This window comes from Jaculus jaculus, chromosome 14, assembly GCF_020740685.1.
Source record: "Jaculus jaculus isolate mJacJac1 chromosome 14, mJacJac1.mat.Y.cur, whole genome shotgun sequence".
In the NCBI taxonomy this organism is placed as follows: domain Eukaryota; kingdom Metazoa; phylum Chordata; class Mammalia; order Rodentia; family Dipodidae; genus Jaculus; species Jaculus jaculus.
In genome coordinates, this window is record NC_059115.1 from 20832598 (window position 1) to 20845243 (window position 12646).

Sequence of the window (12646 nt, forward strand, 5' to 3'; positions counted from 1 at the left end):
CAGGAATGGTTATACCACAAACCTTATTTTTGTTGCTCAGAATTGTTTTAGGTATTTGAGGTTTTTTTGTACTTCCAAATTAATTTTTGGATTTTTTTTTTCTATTTCCATGAAGTGGAATATTGGAATTTTGATGGGGATTGCATTAAATGTGTAGATTACTTTCGGTAAGATTGCCATTTTCACAATACTGATTCTTCCAATCCAAGAACAAAGGTTGTCTTTCCACTTTCTAGTGTCTTCTGTAATTTCTACCTTGAGTGTTTTAAAGTTTCCATTGTAGAGATCCTTCACTTCCTCAGTTAGACTTATTTCAAGGTACTTTATTCATTTTTTGATACAATTGTGAATGGGAGTGATTCTCTGATTTCATCCCCGCCATGTTTGTTGTTAGCATATAGGAAGGCTACTGATTTCTGTGTGTTTATTTGTTTATTTCCAGCTACATGGCTCTAACAGTTTGTTGGTAGCTCAGGCTGACCTGTATTTCACTGTGTAGTCTCAGGCTGGCCTAAAACTTACAGCGATCCTCCTATCTATTTTCATCCTTCTGCAGATATATATCCAGTTTTCCCAACACCATTTGCTGAAGAGGCTGTCTTTTTTCCAATGAGTATTTTTGGCATTTTTATCGAATATCAGATGGCTATAGCTACTTGGGTTTACATCTGGGTCCTCTATTCTGTTCCACTGATCTACATGTCTGTTTTTGTGTCTTTTATGTATAGAATCATGTCACCTGCCAGTAATGATAATTTGATCTCTTCCTTTTCAATTTGTATATCTTTTATATGTGTCTCTTGCCTTATTGCTATGGCTAAAACTTCCAGTACTATATTAAATAAAAGTGGTGGCCGGGTGTAGTGGTGCACACCTTTAATCCCAACACTCAGGAGGCAGAGATAGGAGGATCGCCGTGAGTTTGAGGCCACCCTGAGAGTACATAGTGAGTTCCAGGACAGCCTGGACTAGAGTTAGACCCTACCTCAAAAACCAAAAACAATTTAAAAAAAAGTGGGGACAGTGAGCACACTTGTCTTGTTCCGGATTTTAGTGGAAAAGCTTCAAATTTTTCCCCATTTAGTATTATGTTGGCTGTGAGTTTGTCATAAATAGCCTTTATTATATTGAGATATGTTCCTTCTCTTCCCAGTTTCTGGAAGACTTTTATCATGAAGGGACGTTGGATTTTGTCAAATTTGCTTTTTCTGCATCTAATGAGATGATCATGTGATTTTGTCTTTCAGTCCATTTGTATAATGTATTACATTTATCGATTTGCATATGTTGAATCATCCCTGAATCTCTGGGATAAAGCCTACTTGGTTGGGGTGAATGATCTTTCTGATATATTATTCTATTCTGTTTGTCAACATTTTGTTGACAAATTTTGCATCTATGTTTATGAGGGAGATTGGTCTGTAATTTTCCTTTTCTTTTTCTTTTTCTATCATTGTCTGGTTTTGATATCAGGGTGATGCTGGCTTCATAGAAGGAGTTTGGTAAGCTTACTTCCTTTTCTATTTTATGGAAAAGTTTGAGAAGCATTGGTGTTCTTCCATGAAGTTCTGGTAAAATTCACTGGTGATTCCATCTGGACCTGGACTTATTTTAGTTGGAAGAATTTTTTTTTTTTTTTTTTTGAGTTAAGGTCTCACTCTAGCCCAGGCTGGCCTGGAATTCACTATGTAGTCTTGGGTGGCCTTGAACTCACATCAATCCCCTTACCTCTCTGCCAATCTATCTAGTGCTGGGATTAAAGACATGTGCCACCATGCCCGGCTCTAATTTCTTAATTTAGGCACTTAAAGCTATAAATTTCCCTCTTAGGACTGCCTTCATTGTGTTCCAAAGGTTTTGTTATGTTGTGTTCTCATTATCATTTGATTCTATGAATATTTTGATGTCCGTATTGATTTCTTCATTGACCCATTCATCATTTAGTAGTGTATTATTTAGTGTTCATGATTTTCTGTATGCCCTATAGCTTTTCTTGCTGTTGATTGTAGTTTAGTCCCATTATGTTCAGATAGCATGACAGGAATTATTTCAGTTTTCCTGTATTTCTTAAGATTTGCTTTGTGTCCTAATATATGGTCTATTTTAGAGAATGTGCTGCTGAAAAGAATGTGTATTCTGTAGCATTTGGGTGAAAAGTTCTGTAGATATCTGTACGTTTATTTGTTTTATTGGAAGTGTTTTTAAATTATTTTAAAACTTTATATTTATTTGTTAGAGACAGGGGGAGAGAGAGAGAGAGAGAGAGGGAGAATGGGCATGCTAGGGCCTCTAGCCACTGCAAACAAACTCCAGACACATATGCCACCTTGTGCATCTGGCTTATGTGGGTCCTGGAGAATCAAACCTGGATCCTTAGGCTTCGCAGGCACATGACTTAACTGCTAAGCCATCTCTCCAGCCCAGAAGTGTTTTTAAAGACAGGATCCTATGTAGTCCCCATGCAGTACTTACTGGCATCAAACTTATGGCTATATTTTTTTCATTTTTTTAATGTTTTATTTTATAAAATATTTTATTTATTTGAAAGAAATAGGCAGGGAGAGAGAGAACGAGAGAGAGAGAGAATGGGTGCACTAGAGCCTCCAGCCACTGCAAATGAACTCCAGACGCATGCACCACCTTGTGCATCTGGCTTACAGCTTACATGGGTCCTGGAGAATCAAACCAAGGTCCTTTGCCTTAACCTCCTTTTTTTTTTTTTTTTTTTTTTGAGGTAGGGTCTCACTCTAGCCCAGGCTGACCTGGAATTCACTATGGAGTCTCAGGGTGGTCTCTAAATCATGGTGATCCTCCTACCTCTGCCTCCTGAGTGCTGGGATTAAAGGCATGCGTCACCACACCCAGCTTGTTTCTATTTATTAATTTATTTATTCACAATTTCATACTGTGTGTAATATATTTTTATATTTACCTCCCATTACCTTCTCTAGTTCCCTCCCCCTCCTACAGATACCTCCTGAGTGCTGGGATTAAAGGTGCGTGCCACCACACCTGGTGTGCTCAGACTTCTTTCTTAAAATACTTTATTTTTATTTACTTACTTCAGAGGGAGAGAGAGAGAGGAAAAATGGGCATGTCAGGGCCTCTAGCCACCACAAACAAACTCCAGGTAAATGTGCCACTTTGTACATCTGGATTACGTGAGTTCTGGGGGAACTGAACCTGGGTCCTTAGGCTTTACAGGATAGTGCCTTACTGCTAAACCATTTCTTCACCACGGCTTATCCTTTTTAAATGTTGTTTCGGGGATGGAGGGATACTTCGTGGTTAAGGTGCTTGTCTGGGAAGCCTAAGGACCCAGGTTCAACTCCCCAGGACCATGTAAGCCAGATGCCCAAGTTGGCACATGCATCTGGAGTTTGTTTGCAGTGCCTGGAGGCCCTGGAACACCCATTCTCTCTTTCTCTGTCTGCCTGCCTCCTTCTCTCTCTAATAAAAATAAAATAAATGTAAAAAAAAAAAAAAAAAAAGGTTGCTTTTATCACAGCCCTCCAGAAAATGTTCTAGTATGGTGCTCATTTGTAATCTCACCACTTGGAAAGGATCTCAAATCTGAGCATAGCTGGGCATGGTGGCGCACGCCTTTAATCCCAGCACTCAGGAGGCAGAGGTAGGAGGATCGCCGTAAGTTTTAGGCCAACCTGAGACTACACAGTGAAATACAGGTCAGCCTGAGCTAGAGTGAGACCCTACTTCGAAAAAAATTTTTTTGAGGATAGCCTGGACTACACAGTTTCAGGTTCTACTTGCGCTACAGTATCAAATCCTGTCTCAAAAAAAAAAAAAAAGAGAGAGAGAGAGAGAGAGAGATGAGGAGGAAAAGATGGATGTGGAAAAAAAAAGAAGAGAAGCAGGAGAGGGACAAAGGGACGAAACCATGCCTATTCTTTTAAATCTTCACCCAGTGGGCCTGGAGCGATGGCTCAGCTGCTAAGGTGCCTGCTTGCAAAGCCGAATGGACCCTGGGTTCAATTTCTCCATACCCAAATAAAGCCATATGCACAAAGTGACACATGCATCTAGAACTCATTTGCAGTGACTGGAGGCCCTAGAGCACTCATTCTCCACCCCTTCACCCCTGTTAAATAAATAAATAGTTTAGAAAAAATCATCACCCATTGCTCATACCACACCCATTGGCTGGCATGAGTCAAATGACTACAAATCTACTGCAAAGAGGCTCTTTGGGACTTTTTACTTTCTTTTTTTTTTTTAATTTTTGTTTGTTTGTTTGTTTGTTTATTTAAGAGCCACAGACAGAGAGAGAAAGAGGCAGATAGATAGATAGAGAGAGAGAGAGAGACACATGCGCCCCATTGTGCATCTGGCTAACGTGGGTCCTGGAGAATCGAGCCTTGAACCAGGGTCCTTAGGCTTCACAGGCAAGTGTTTAACCATTAAGCCATCTCTCCAGCCCTGGGGTTTTTTTTTTATTTTTATTAGCATTTTCCATAATTATTAAAAAAAATCCTATGTTAATTCCCTCCCCCCCCCCCACTTTCTCCTTTGAAATTCCATTCTCCATCATATTACCTCCCCATCACACCCTGGGGTTTCTTACTTTCAATTGTAAAATTAAAATGTATATTATGGGTTGGAGATACGGCTTAGTGATTAAGGTACTTGCCTGAGAAGCCCAAGGATCCATGTTTGAGTCTCCAGATCTCACATAAACCAGATATAGGAAGATGAGGCAAGCACAATGTCGCACATGTCCACTAGGGATTCAAGTGTCTGGAGTTCAGTTGCAGTGGGTGACGCTCTGGCAGGGCAATTCTCTGTCTCTCTCTCAAAAAAAAAAGTACACTACCAGCCAGTGTGGTGGCACACGCTTTTAATCCCAGCACTAGGGAGGCAAAGGTAGGAAGATCACTGACAGTTCAAGGTTACCCTGAAACTACATAGTGAATTCCAGGTCAGCCTGAGCTAGAGTGAGACCCTACCTTGAAAAACAAAACAAACAAGGGCTAGAGGGATGGCTTAGCCGTTAAGGAGGTTGGCTGCTAAGCCAAAGGACCCAGATTTGCTTCCCCAGGATCCACGTTAACCAGATGTACAAGGTCGCACATGCATCTGGAGTTTGTTTCCAGTGGCTGGAGGCCCTGGTGTGCCCATTCTCTCTCTCCCTCCCCCTCTTTCTCTTTGTCAAATAAATAAATAAAGTAAATTACAAATTCTACTACTGTAACAAAAAAGGTATAAAATAACAGCTTAGGCTGGGGGGGGGGGTGGCACACACGCCTTTAATCCCACCACGACAAAGGCAGAGGTAGAAGGATGGCTGTGTTTCAAGTTACCCTGAGACTACATAGTGACACTCTACTTCAAGAAAAATCGAAAACAACAAAAATAACAGTTTGGGCACATCAGAAGATAATTGTGGTCTTCATCTGATAGCCCAAGACAGCTGTGAATTTAGCACTCCAGTCCCTTTTCAGGTTCTGGGCAGAACACCAGAGCCTTGCTCATGCTATGTGGGCACAGTACTGCTGAGCCACGCCCCACCCTCACTGTGGATTCCAGACAGGAGCTCTACCTCTGAGCCACGCCCCCAGCCCTCACTGTGGGTCTAGACAGGAGCTCTACCTCTGAGCCACGCCCCAGCCCTCACTGTGGGTCTAGACAGGAGCTCTACCTCTGAGCCACGCCCCCAGCCCTCACTGTGGATTCTGGGCAGGAGCTCTACCTCTGAGCCACGCCCCCAGCCCTCACTGAGGATTCTAGACAGGAGCTTTACTGTTGAGCTACATTCCTAGCTGGTGGGGTTTTTGTTTGTTTGTTTGATTTGTTTTGTTTTGTTTTGTTTTGTTTTTTGGCTTTTTAAGGTAGGGTTGCCCTCTAGCTGACCTGGAATTCACTATGTAGTCTCAGGGTAGTCTTGAACTCATTGTGATCCTCCTACCTCTGCCTCTTGAGCGCTAAAAAAAAAAGAAAGAAATAAAAGGAAGGAGGAAGGAATGAGAAAGCCACATGCTGAAAGCACAGCAATGCAGCTTTCTGTTTGTAGATTTTTCTTCAGTTTGAGGCAGACCATCATCCAACTTTGAACCACACCTGTCTTGCATTCTTTTTTAGAGTGGGGTCAACAGTGGATTGGTCCGTGCCAAAGACTCCATCACCAGCTTGAAGGAGAAGACCACGCGAGTTAACCAGCACGTGCAGACTCTGCAGGTATGGCAAGTGACAACGCCTGACCCAACAGGACACCCCTTCCCTCAGAGGGTTTTTTTGTTTTGTTTTGTTTTGTTTTTGTTTTTTCAAAGTAGGGGTTTCAGTGTAGTCCAGGCTGACCTGGAATTCACTATGTAGTCTCAGGATGGTCTTGAACTCATGGTGATCCTTCTACCTCTACCTCCCTAGTGCTGGGATTAAAGGCGTGTGCCACCACGCCCGGCACCCTCAGAGTTTTGATCCCCAGTTAGAACTTGGGTTCTGCAGGGAACTTGGGAACTGTCATCCTGCCGCCTTGTCTAACTCCTCCTTCTCGTGGTCAAGAGCGAGTGCTCCGTGCTGAGTGAGAATCTGGAACGGAGGCAGCAGGAGGCGGGGGAGTTGGAGGGGTACTGCAGTCAGCTGAAGGTGAGACTCTGGGCAGGAGGTGGTGGGGACCAGGCCTGGGAGGAAGAGGGGAATCCGATAGAGGTGAGAGCTGGTGGATGAAACCGTCCCTGCAACCCGGGGAACCTGGCTGGAAAGTGGGGCTTGTCCGGTTGGGGGTCAGGGGCAGAACTGGAATGGGAAGGCAGGGCCCCCGCCCTGATGTCCTGACCCAGGAGAACTGCCGCAAGGTGACCCGGTCAGTGGAAGATGCTGAAATCAAAACCAATGTCTTGAAGCAGAACTTCGCCCTGTTGGAGGTAAGAGGGTGGGTGGGCAGGGACAAGAGTGGAGAAGCTGTGGTAGGTGGGTCCCACGGGTGGGTGGGTCTGAGTAGGAAGCCTAGACCTCAGGCGGGAAGGGCCTGCAGGCCGAGCTTAGAACTGCTGTGGTAGAGTCGAGCCTAGAGGGGATGGGGCGGGCGGGGCCCTGCGGGTGGGCGTGGTCTGTGGGCTGGGCCTGGGGGCTTCAAGGCGTGGGACGGTGGGACCCACTATAGGCGTGGCTTCCACAGCACTGCCGGGCCATCAGGGGCGGGGCGGGGTGGGGCGGGGCGGGGTGGGGGGAGTGCAGGACTTCCTGGAGCCGGGGAGGCAAGCTAGCAGAGTTCAGAGTAAATTGCACGCCAGCTGGATTTTATGACAGCAAACAGTTCAGTTAGACGCACGTGGTACTTCTCCAGTCTTTGGGGTTACTAGGGTAGAAGTGGCTGCGAATGGCCAGGGGCTGGACGCCTGGCCTCCTTCTCCTTCCTCGCCCAGGAGAAGCTGCGGTACCTCCAGCAGCAACTGCAGGATGAGTCGCCGCGGAGGCAGGAGGCCGAGCTGCAGGAGCTAGAGCAGAAGCTGGAGGCCGGCCTCTCCCGGCACGACCAGGGCCCCGCCGCTACGAACCTGGCCTGCTCCGGCCCTCCGGGCAGCCCCGAGGAACCCCAGCGGCCACGCAGCCTGGTCCCCAGTGGCTGGACAATGGGGCCTCGGGCCGGAGAGGGCCTGTACCTGGGCGAGCAGGAGCTGCAGAGGGTCTCCACAGGCCTGGAAGAGCTGAGGTGGGCGTGGCCTCGGGAGGAGAAAGGATGGACTTGTGGGCGTGGCCTGAAGTGGAAGGGATGTGGTATAGAGCAGTGGTGCAGCATCCCATGCATAAGGAAGGTCGTGGGTTCGATCCCAGAACTTCACCCCCCAAAAAAGAAGGAATTTGGGGAGTCACTAGATCTGAGTTGCCAGGGTGATGGCGTCAATGGGGTGGGGATGGTGTAGCCGTGGCCCCACCTACTCATCCCCCCCCCTCCACCTGCAGGAGGGAGGTGTCTTCCTTGACCGCCCGGTGGCATCAGGAGGAGGGGGCAGTGCAGGAGGCCCTGAGGCTGCTGGGGGGCCTGGGCGGCCGGCTGGACGGCTTCTTGGGCCAGTGGGAGCGCTCACAACGCGAGCAGGCGCAGTCGGCGCGGGGCCTGCAGGAGCTTCGAGGTCGGGCCGATGAGCTCTGCAGCATGTAAGGGACTGGCAAATCGAGAGGGGAGGTGGGGCCAGGCCGAGGGCAGGGCCTGGCGGGGAAAGGGGGCTGACAATCAGCCGGGCCTGACCCACCACACTGTACACGAACCTAAAGAAGGGCCAGTTAGCTTAGGGATGGGGGCTGTCTTACATAAGGCCTGAGAGGTGGAGCCGGAGAAAGGGTGTGTTCCATAACTTAAGTGGACAAGAGTCAGAAGGAGTACAGACACTAAAGTCAGAAAAGAGGCGAACTTGATGGAAGAGGCCTGTGATCCTAGCTACTGGGAAGGTGGAGGCTGGGGGATGTCAAGTTCAAAGCCAGCCTGAGCTATAGAGAATGTTCAAGACCAGGCACGATAACTTAGGGACATCCTCTCAAATTAAGTAAAAAAGAACTGGAGAGATGGCTTAGCTGTTAAGGCACTTGCCTGCCGAGCCTAAGACATAGAGGCAGATGCACAAAGTGGTGCATGTATCTGGAATTCATTTGCAGGGGCAGCGGGCCCTGGCCTGTCCATTCTGTCTGTGGGTCTGCCTGTCTCCTCTCTCTCTCTCCACTTGCAAATACTTTTTATAAATAAGTAGAGTGCAAGTGGTAATGTGTCTGCCTAGAATCCACCAATGAGTGGCTGGGGGCGTGGCTCAGCAGCAGTACTTGCTTCCCATGAGGGAGGCCCCAGGTCCCATCTCCAGCGGGTGGGTTAGTACCCTGCCACATTTGGCCATTCTCCTGCTTCAGGATGGAGCGGTCTGCAGTGTCGGTGGCTTCACTGAGGAGCGAGCTGGAGGCGCTGGGCCCAGTGAAACCTATTCTGGAGGAGTTAGGGAGGCAACTTCAAAGTTCCCGAAGGGGAGCCGATCAGGCCTTGAACTTGGATCGATCACCCCAGGGGCCCTGCACACGCTGTGCCAGGTATGGGAGTTGTCATTGTGAGAGACAAAGTGGCTCCGTGCGCTGTAGGGCCATCCGGTCCTGCTGCATTGTGGGAACCTATTTCTTGTCTGCCTGAAAGGTAAAATTAGGGTCTAGTGGACCTCAAGGAAGATTTGATACCCTTGCAATGATTTTTCCAGTGCATCATGGGAAAGTTGAGGCGTGGCTCACAATGGGCCTTCCATGTGTTGTGGAAATAGCAGGGTCATTAAAGGAAGTGGGGTTCCCAGTACAATATCAGATCAGGTTTAACTCATGCACTGTGAGAAATGCGAGGTTTGGTGGCTTGGAGACCTAGAAGGCTGTTCGGTGCTGTTTGGAAGTAGGACCCCCAAGGTCGCGCAATCCTCTGAGATACCCCAAGTATGGTGGGGCAATGGCATAGGGAACATAATGGAAATAAGGCTAGGTGGAGGCAGAGTTCTGGGCCTCGTTCTCTAGCGAACACCCCTTACCCAGCCAGGGGCAGCAACTGTCCACCGAGTCCTTGCAGCAGCAGCTGGAAAGAGCGCTGACCCCGCTGGTCAATGAGATGAAGCAGAAGGGCCTGGCCCCTGCCTGTCCCAGCTGTCAGAGGCTACACAAGAAGATTCTGGTACCAGGGACCGTGGGTTACATGTCCTACTTTTCTTTTGTGTTTGAGCGGCCTCAGGGATGGCACAGCAAGGGGAGGACTGAGCTGGCACAGCACTTGTCTCCCGTGCATGGGGGGAGGAGGGAGGGGCAAGCAGCTTGGTGAGTCCAAAACAAGATGGGGCCTTGGGTCTGTCACACAGTGGGATACAAGGGACATGGCCCCTGTTGACTGTAGACCTTCAGAGATGCCATTGGGGTACCAGGGAAGCATGGAGGCCAGACTGGGGGCCCAGTGGTAAATGTCACAGTAAGGTAATTGCATTATGGGAAGTAGAACCTCTACTCTTCCAGAAGCATTGCACAACAGACTAAAGCCCCAACAGCTGCTGGAAATTGAGCCTGGGTACATTGTGGGACATGCAGATCCAATGCATGATGGGAAATTGACCTGTGGTGATGAGATATAAATTGTAGTGGGTGGAACTTGCAAGTGAGGCATTGTGGGACATTGAGGTGAGAGCATGTATGAATACACGGCTGCCCTGGGCCTCATGCATGGTGGGATATGAGAAGTACAATGCATGATGGTATATTTGCTGAGGAGATGGTAGGATAAAAATTGTGGTGAGCTCCTGAAGGAATAATTGAAAGTCCATGGGACAGACCACAGCAATAAGGACTATATTTGTGACAGGGGCCTCATAGCTGTGAGGTTTTATGAATTATGGGATGTCGCAGGGCACCATGAAAATATACACATTAAATACAGATAGTTCAAAAGCATTGTGGAACAATATTTCAGTCATGAATTAGTTATTGCCGCCACATAGGCCAATGCATTAGGGGGGATATTCACAAAATTCCTGTACAATGGAATTGAGAAAGCAGTGCATTGTGGGATGTCAGGGCCAGTTCCAGTCTGAAGGCATGATGGGATACACTGGGGGTAGTTTGTGGGCTCCATGGGACACTGCCCCTTGCCCTCTGCGACCCAGCTCCCCCTCCACTCCCAGCCCAGTCCAGCAAGCCCAGCGGTGCCTACACTCCTCTCCCCAGGAGCTGGAGCGCCAGGCCTTGGCCAAACACGTCAGGGCAGAGGTCCTGAGCTCCACCCTCCGGCTGGCCCAAGACGAGGCCGTGCGGGCCAAGAACCTACTGCTGACGGACAAGATGAAGCCGGAGTGAGGAAGGAGGCAGAGGGCATGGGAGGAGGGTGAGGTTTACTAGGGCCTGGCTCCTCCTCTCTGCTCCCTTACCTACCCCCAGCCTGCCCAGGCCCAACTCCAACTGGCTATCATTACAGGGAGAAGGTGGCCACCCTGGATTATATGCACTTGAAGATGTGCTCCCTCCACGATCAGCTAAGCCACCTGCCACTTGAGGGGTCCACAGGGACAATGGGGGGAGGAAGTATTGGAGGGGCTCCCCCAAAGCGTGGGGGCCCAGCCCCTGAACAATAAATGGCCTCTCATGTTGGCATGAATTCTGTCTCTTATTTGGCATCAAAAGAACGACAGTAGCTGATAATAGTGACTACACCATACTACACATGCAAAAAACCCATATTTTATTTATTTGGAAGAAAAGAGAGAGGAGAGAGAATGAGCATGCCAGGGCCTCTAGCTGCTGCAAACAAACTCCAGATGTATGGACCACTTTGTACATCTGGCTTTACGTGGGAACCTGGATTATTAGGCTTTGCAGGCAAGTTCCTTAACTGCTGAGCCACCTCTCCAGCCCAAATGACATATTTTTTTTTAATTTGTTTGTTTGTTTTTGTTTATTTATTTGAGAGCGACACACACAGAGAGAGATAGAAAGAGGCAGAGAGAGAGAGAGAATGGGTGTGCCAGGGCCTCCAGCCACTGCAAATGAACTCCAGATGTGTGCGCCCCCTTGTGCATCTGGCTAACATGGGTCCTGGGAAATTGAGCCTTGAACCGAGGTCCTTAGGCTTCACAGGCAAGCGCTTAACTGCTAAGCCATCTCCCCAGTCCCAAATAACATGTTTTTTTTTTTTTTAATTAACAAAAGAGCACGGCATGGTGGCACATGTCTTTAATCCTGGTACTTGGGGTGGGGTGGGGTAGAGGTAGGAGGATTGCCATGAGTTCAAAGCCACCCTGAAACTACATAGTGAATTCCATGTCAGTCTGGTCATTAGCAAGACCCTACTTCAAAAAATGTTAAACAAAAAAATTTACAAAAAGAGTCCGGTGCTAGAAAGATGACTCAGTGGTTAGGTTGCTTCCTGAGCATGCATGAGGGCCTGAGACCATTTGAGTTAGATCCCCAGGACCTACATACACAGAAAGGCATGGGCACATGTTCCTGTAACCCCAGTCCCATTGGGGAGCAGAGACCTCAGAATCCCTTTAACTCACAAAAAAATAAATAAATAAAGCTTCAAGATGAATAAGAGACTCTGAGGATGGAGAGATGTCTCAATGGTTAAGGTGCTTGCCTGAAAAGCCTAATGACCCCAGTTCGATTTTCCAGTGCTCACATAAAGGCAGATGCACAAAGTGGTACACACATTTGGAGTTCATTTGGAGGTCCTGGCTTGCCCATTCTCTCTTTCTTCTCTATATGTCTGTCTCTCTCTACTTGAAAATCAATAAATAACTTTAAAAAGACTCTAGGGCTGGAGGGATGGCTTAGAGGTTAAGGCGTTTGCCTGCAAAGCTAAAGGACCAAGGTTCGATTCCTCAGGGCCCACGTTAGTCAGATGCACAAGGGGGTGCACGCATCTGGAGTTCATTTGCAGTGGCTGGAGGCCCTGGCATGCCCATTCTCTCTCTCCCTCTTTCTCTGTCAAATAAATAAATAACAATAAAAATATTTTTAAAAAGAGACTCTAGTTCAAAGAAGAAGTGGTGAGTGTTCACCCTGCTCCTCAATCAGTCACATGTGTAACCCACCAGTACCCACCCAGAGAAGACTAGGTCCATTTGACTCTGATCCCACTGCCCTATCTGTCCAGAGTACAGATGCTGGGCCCACTCTTTGCTAATTACACTCC

The 12646-nt window shown here is 47.9% G+C and overlaps 1 protein-coding gene across 2 annotated transcripts in view; it reads left to right on the forward strand.

Moving 5' to 3' along the window:
- The window catches only part of Tsks (testis specific serine kinase substrate), a 37247-nt gene extending 26163 nt beyond the window's left edge, over nucleotides 1-11084 (forward strand). The window contains exons 3-11 of one of the 2 annotated variants that reach the window (XM_004672226.2): nucleotides 6097-6192; nucleotides 6517-6600; nucleotides 6768-6878; nucleotides 7380-7666; nucleotides 7918-8112; nucleotides 8854-9027; nucleotides 9508-9643; nucleotides 10681-10805; nucleotides 10928-11084. In XM_004672226.2, coding sequence (XP_004672283.2) covers nucleotides 6097-6192; nucleotides 6517-6600; nucleotides 6768-6878; nucleotides 7380-7666; nucleotides 7918-8112; nucleotides 8854-9027; nucleotides 9508-9643; nucleotides 10681-10805; nucleotides 10928-11084 — 1365 coding nt within the window. The remainder of the gene's footprint in view (nucleotides 1-6096; nucleotides 6193-6516; nucleotides 6601-6767; nucleotides 6879-7379; nucleotides 7667-7917; nucleotides 8113-8853; nucleotides 9028-9507; nucleotides 9644-10680; nucleotides 10806-10927) is intronic. The other variant, XM_004672227.2, reaches the window with a different exon arrangement.
- The last annotated feature ends 1562 nt before the right edge of the window (nucleotides 11085-12646 follow it).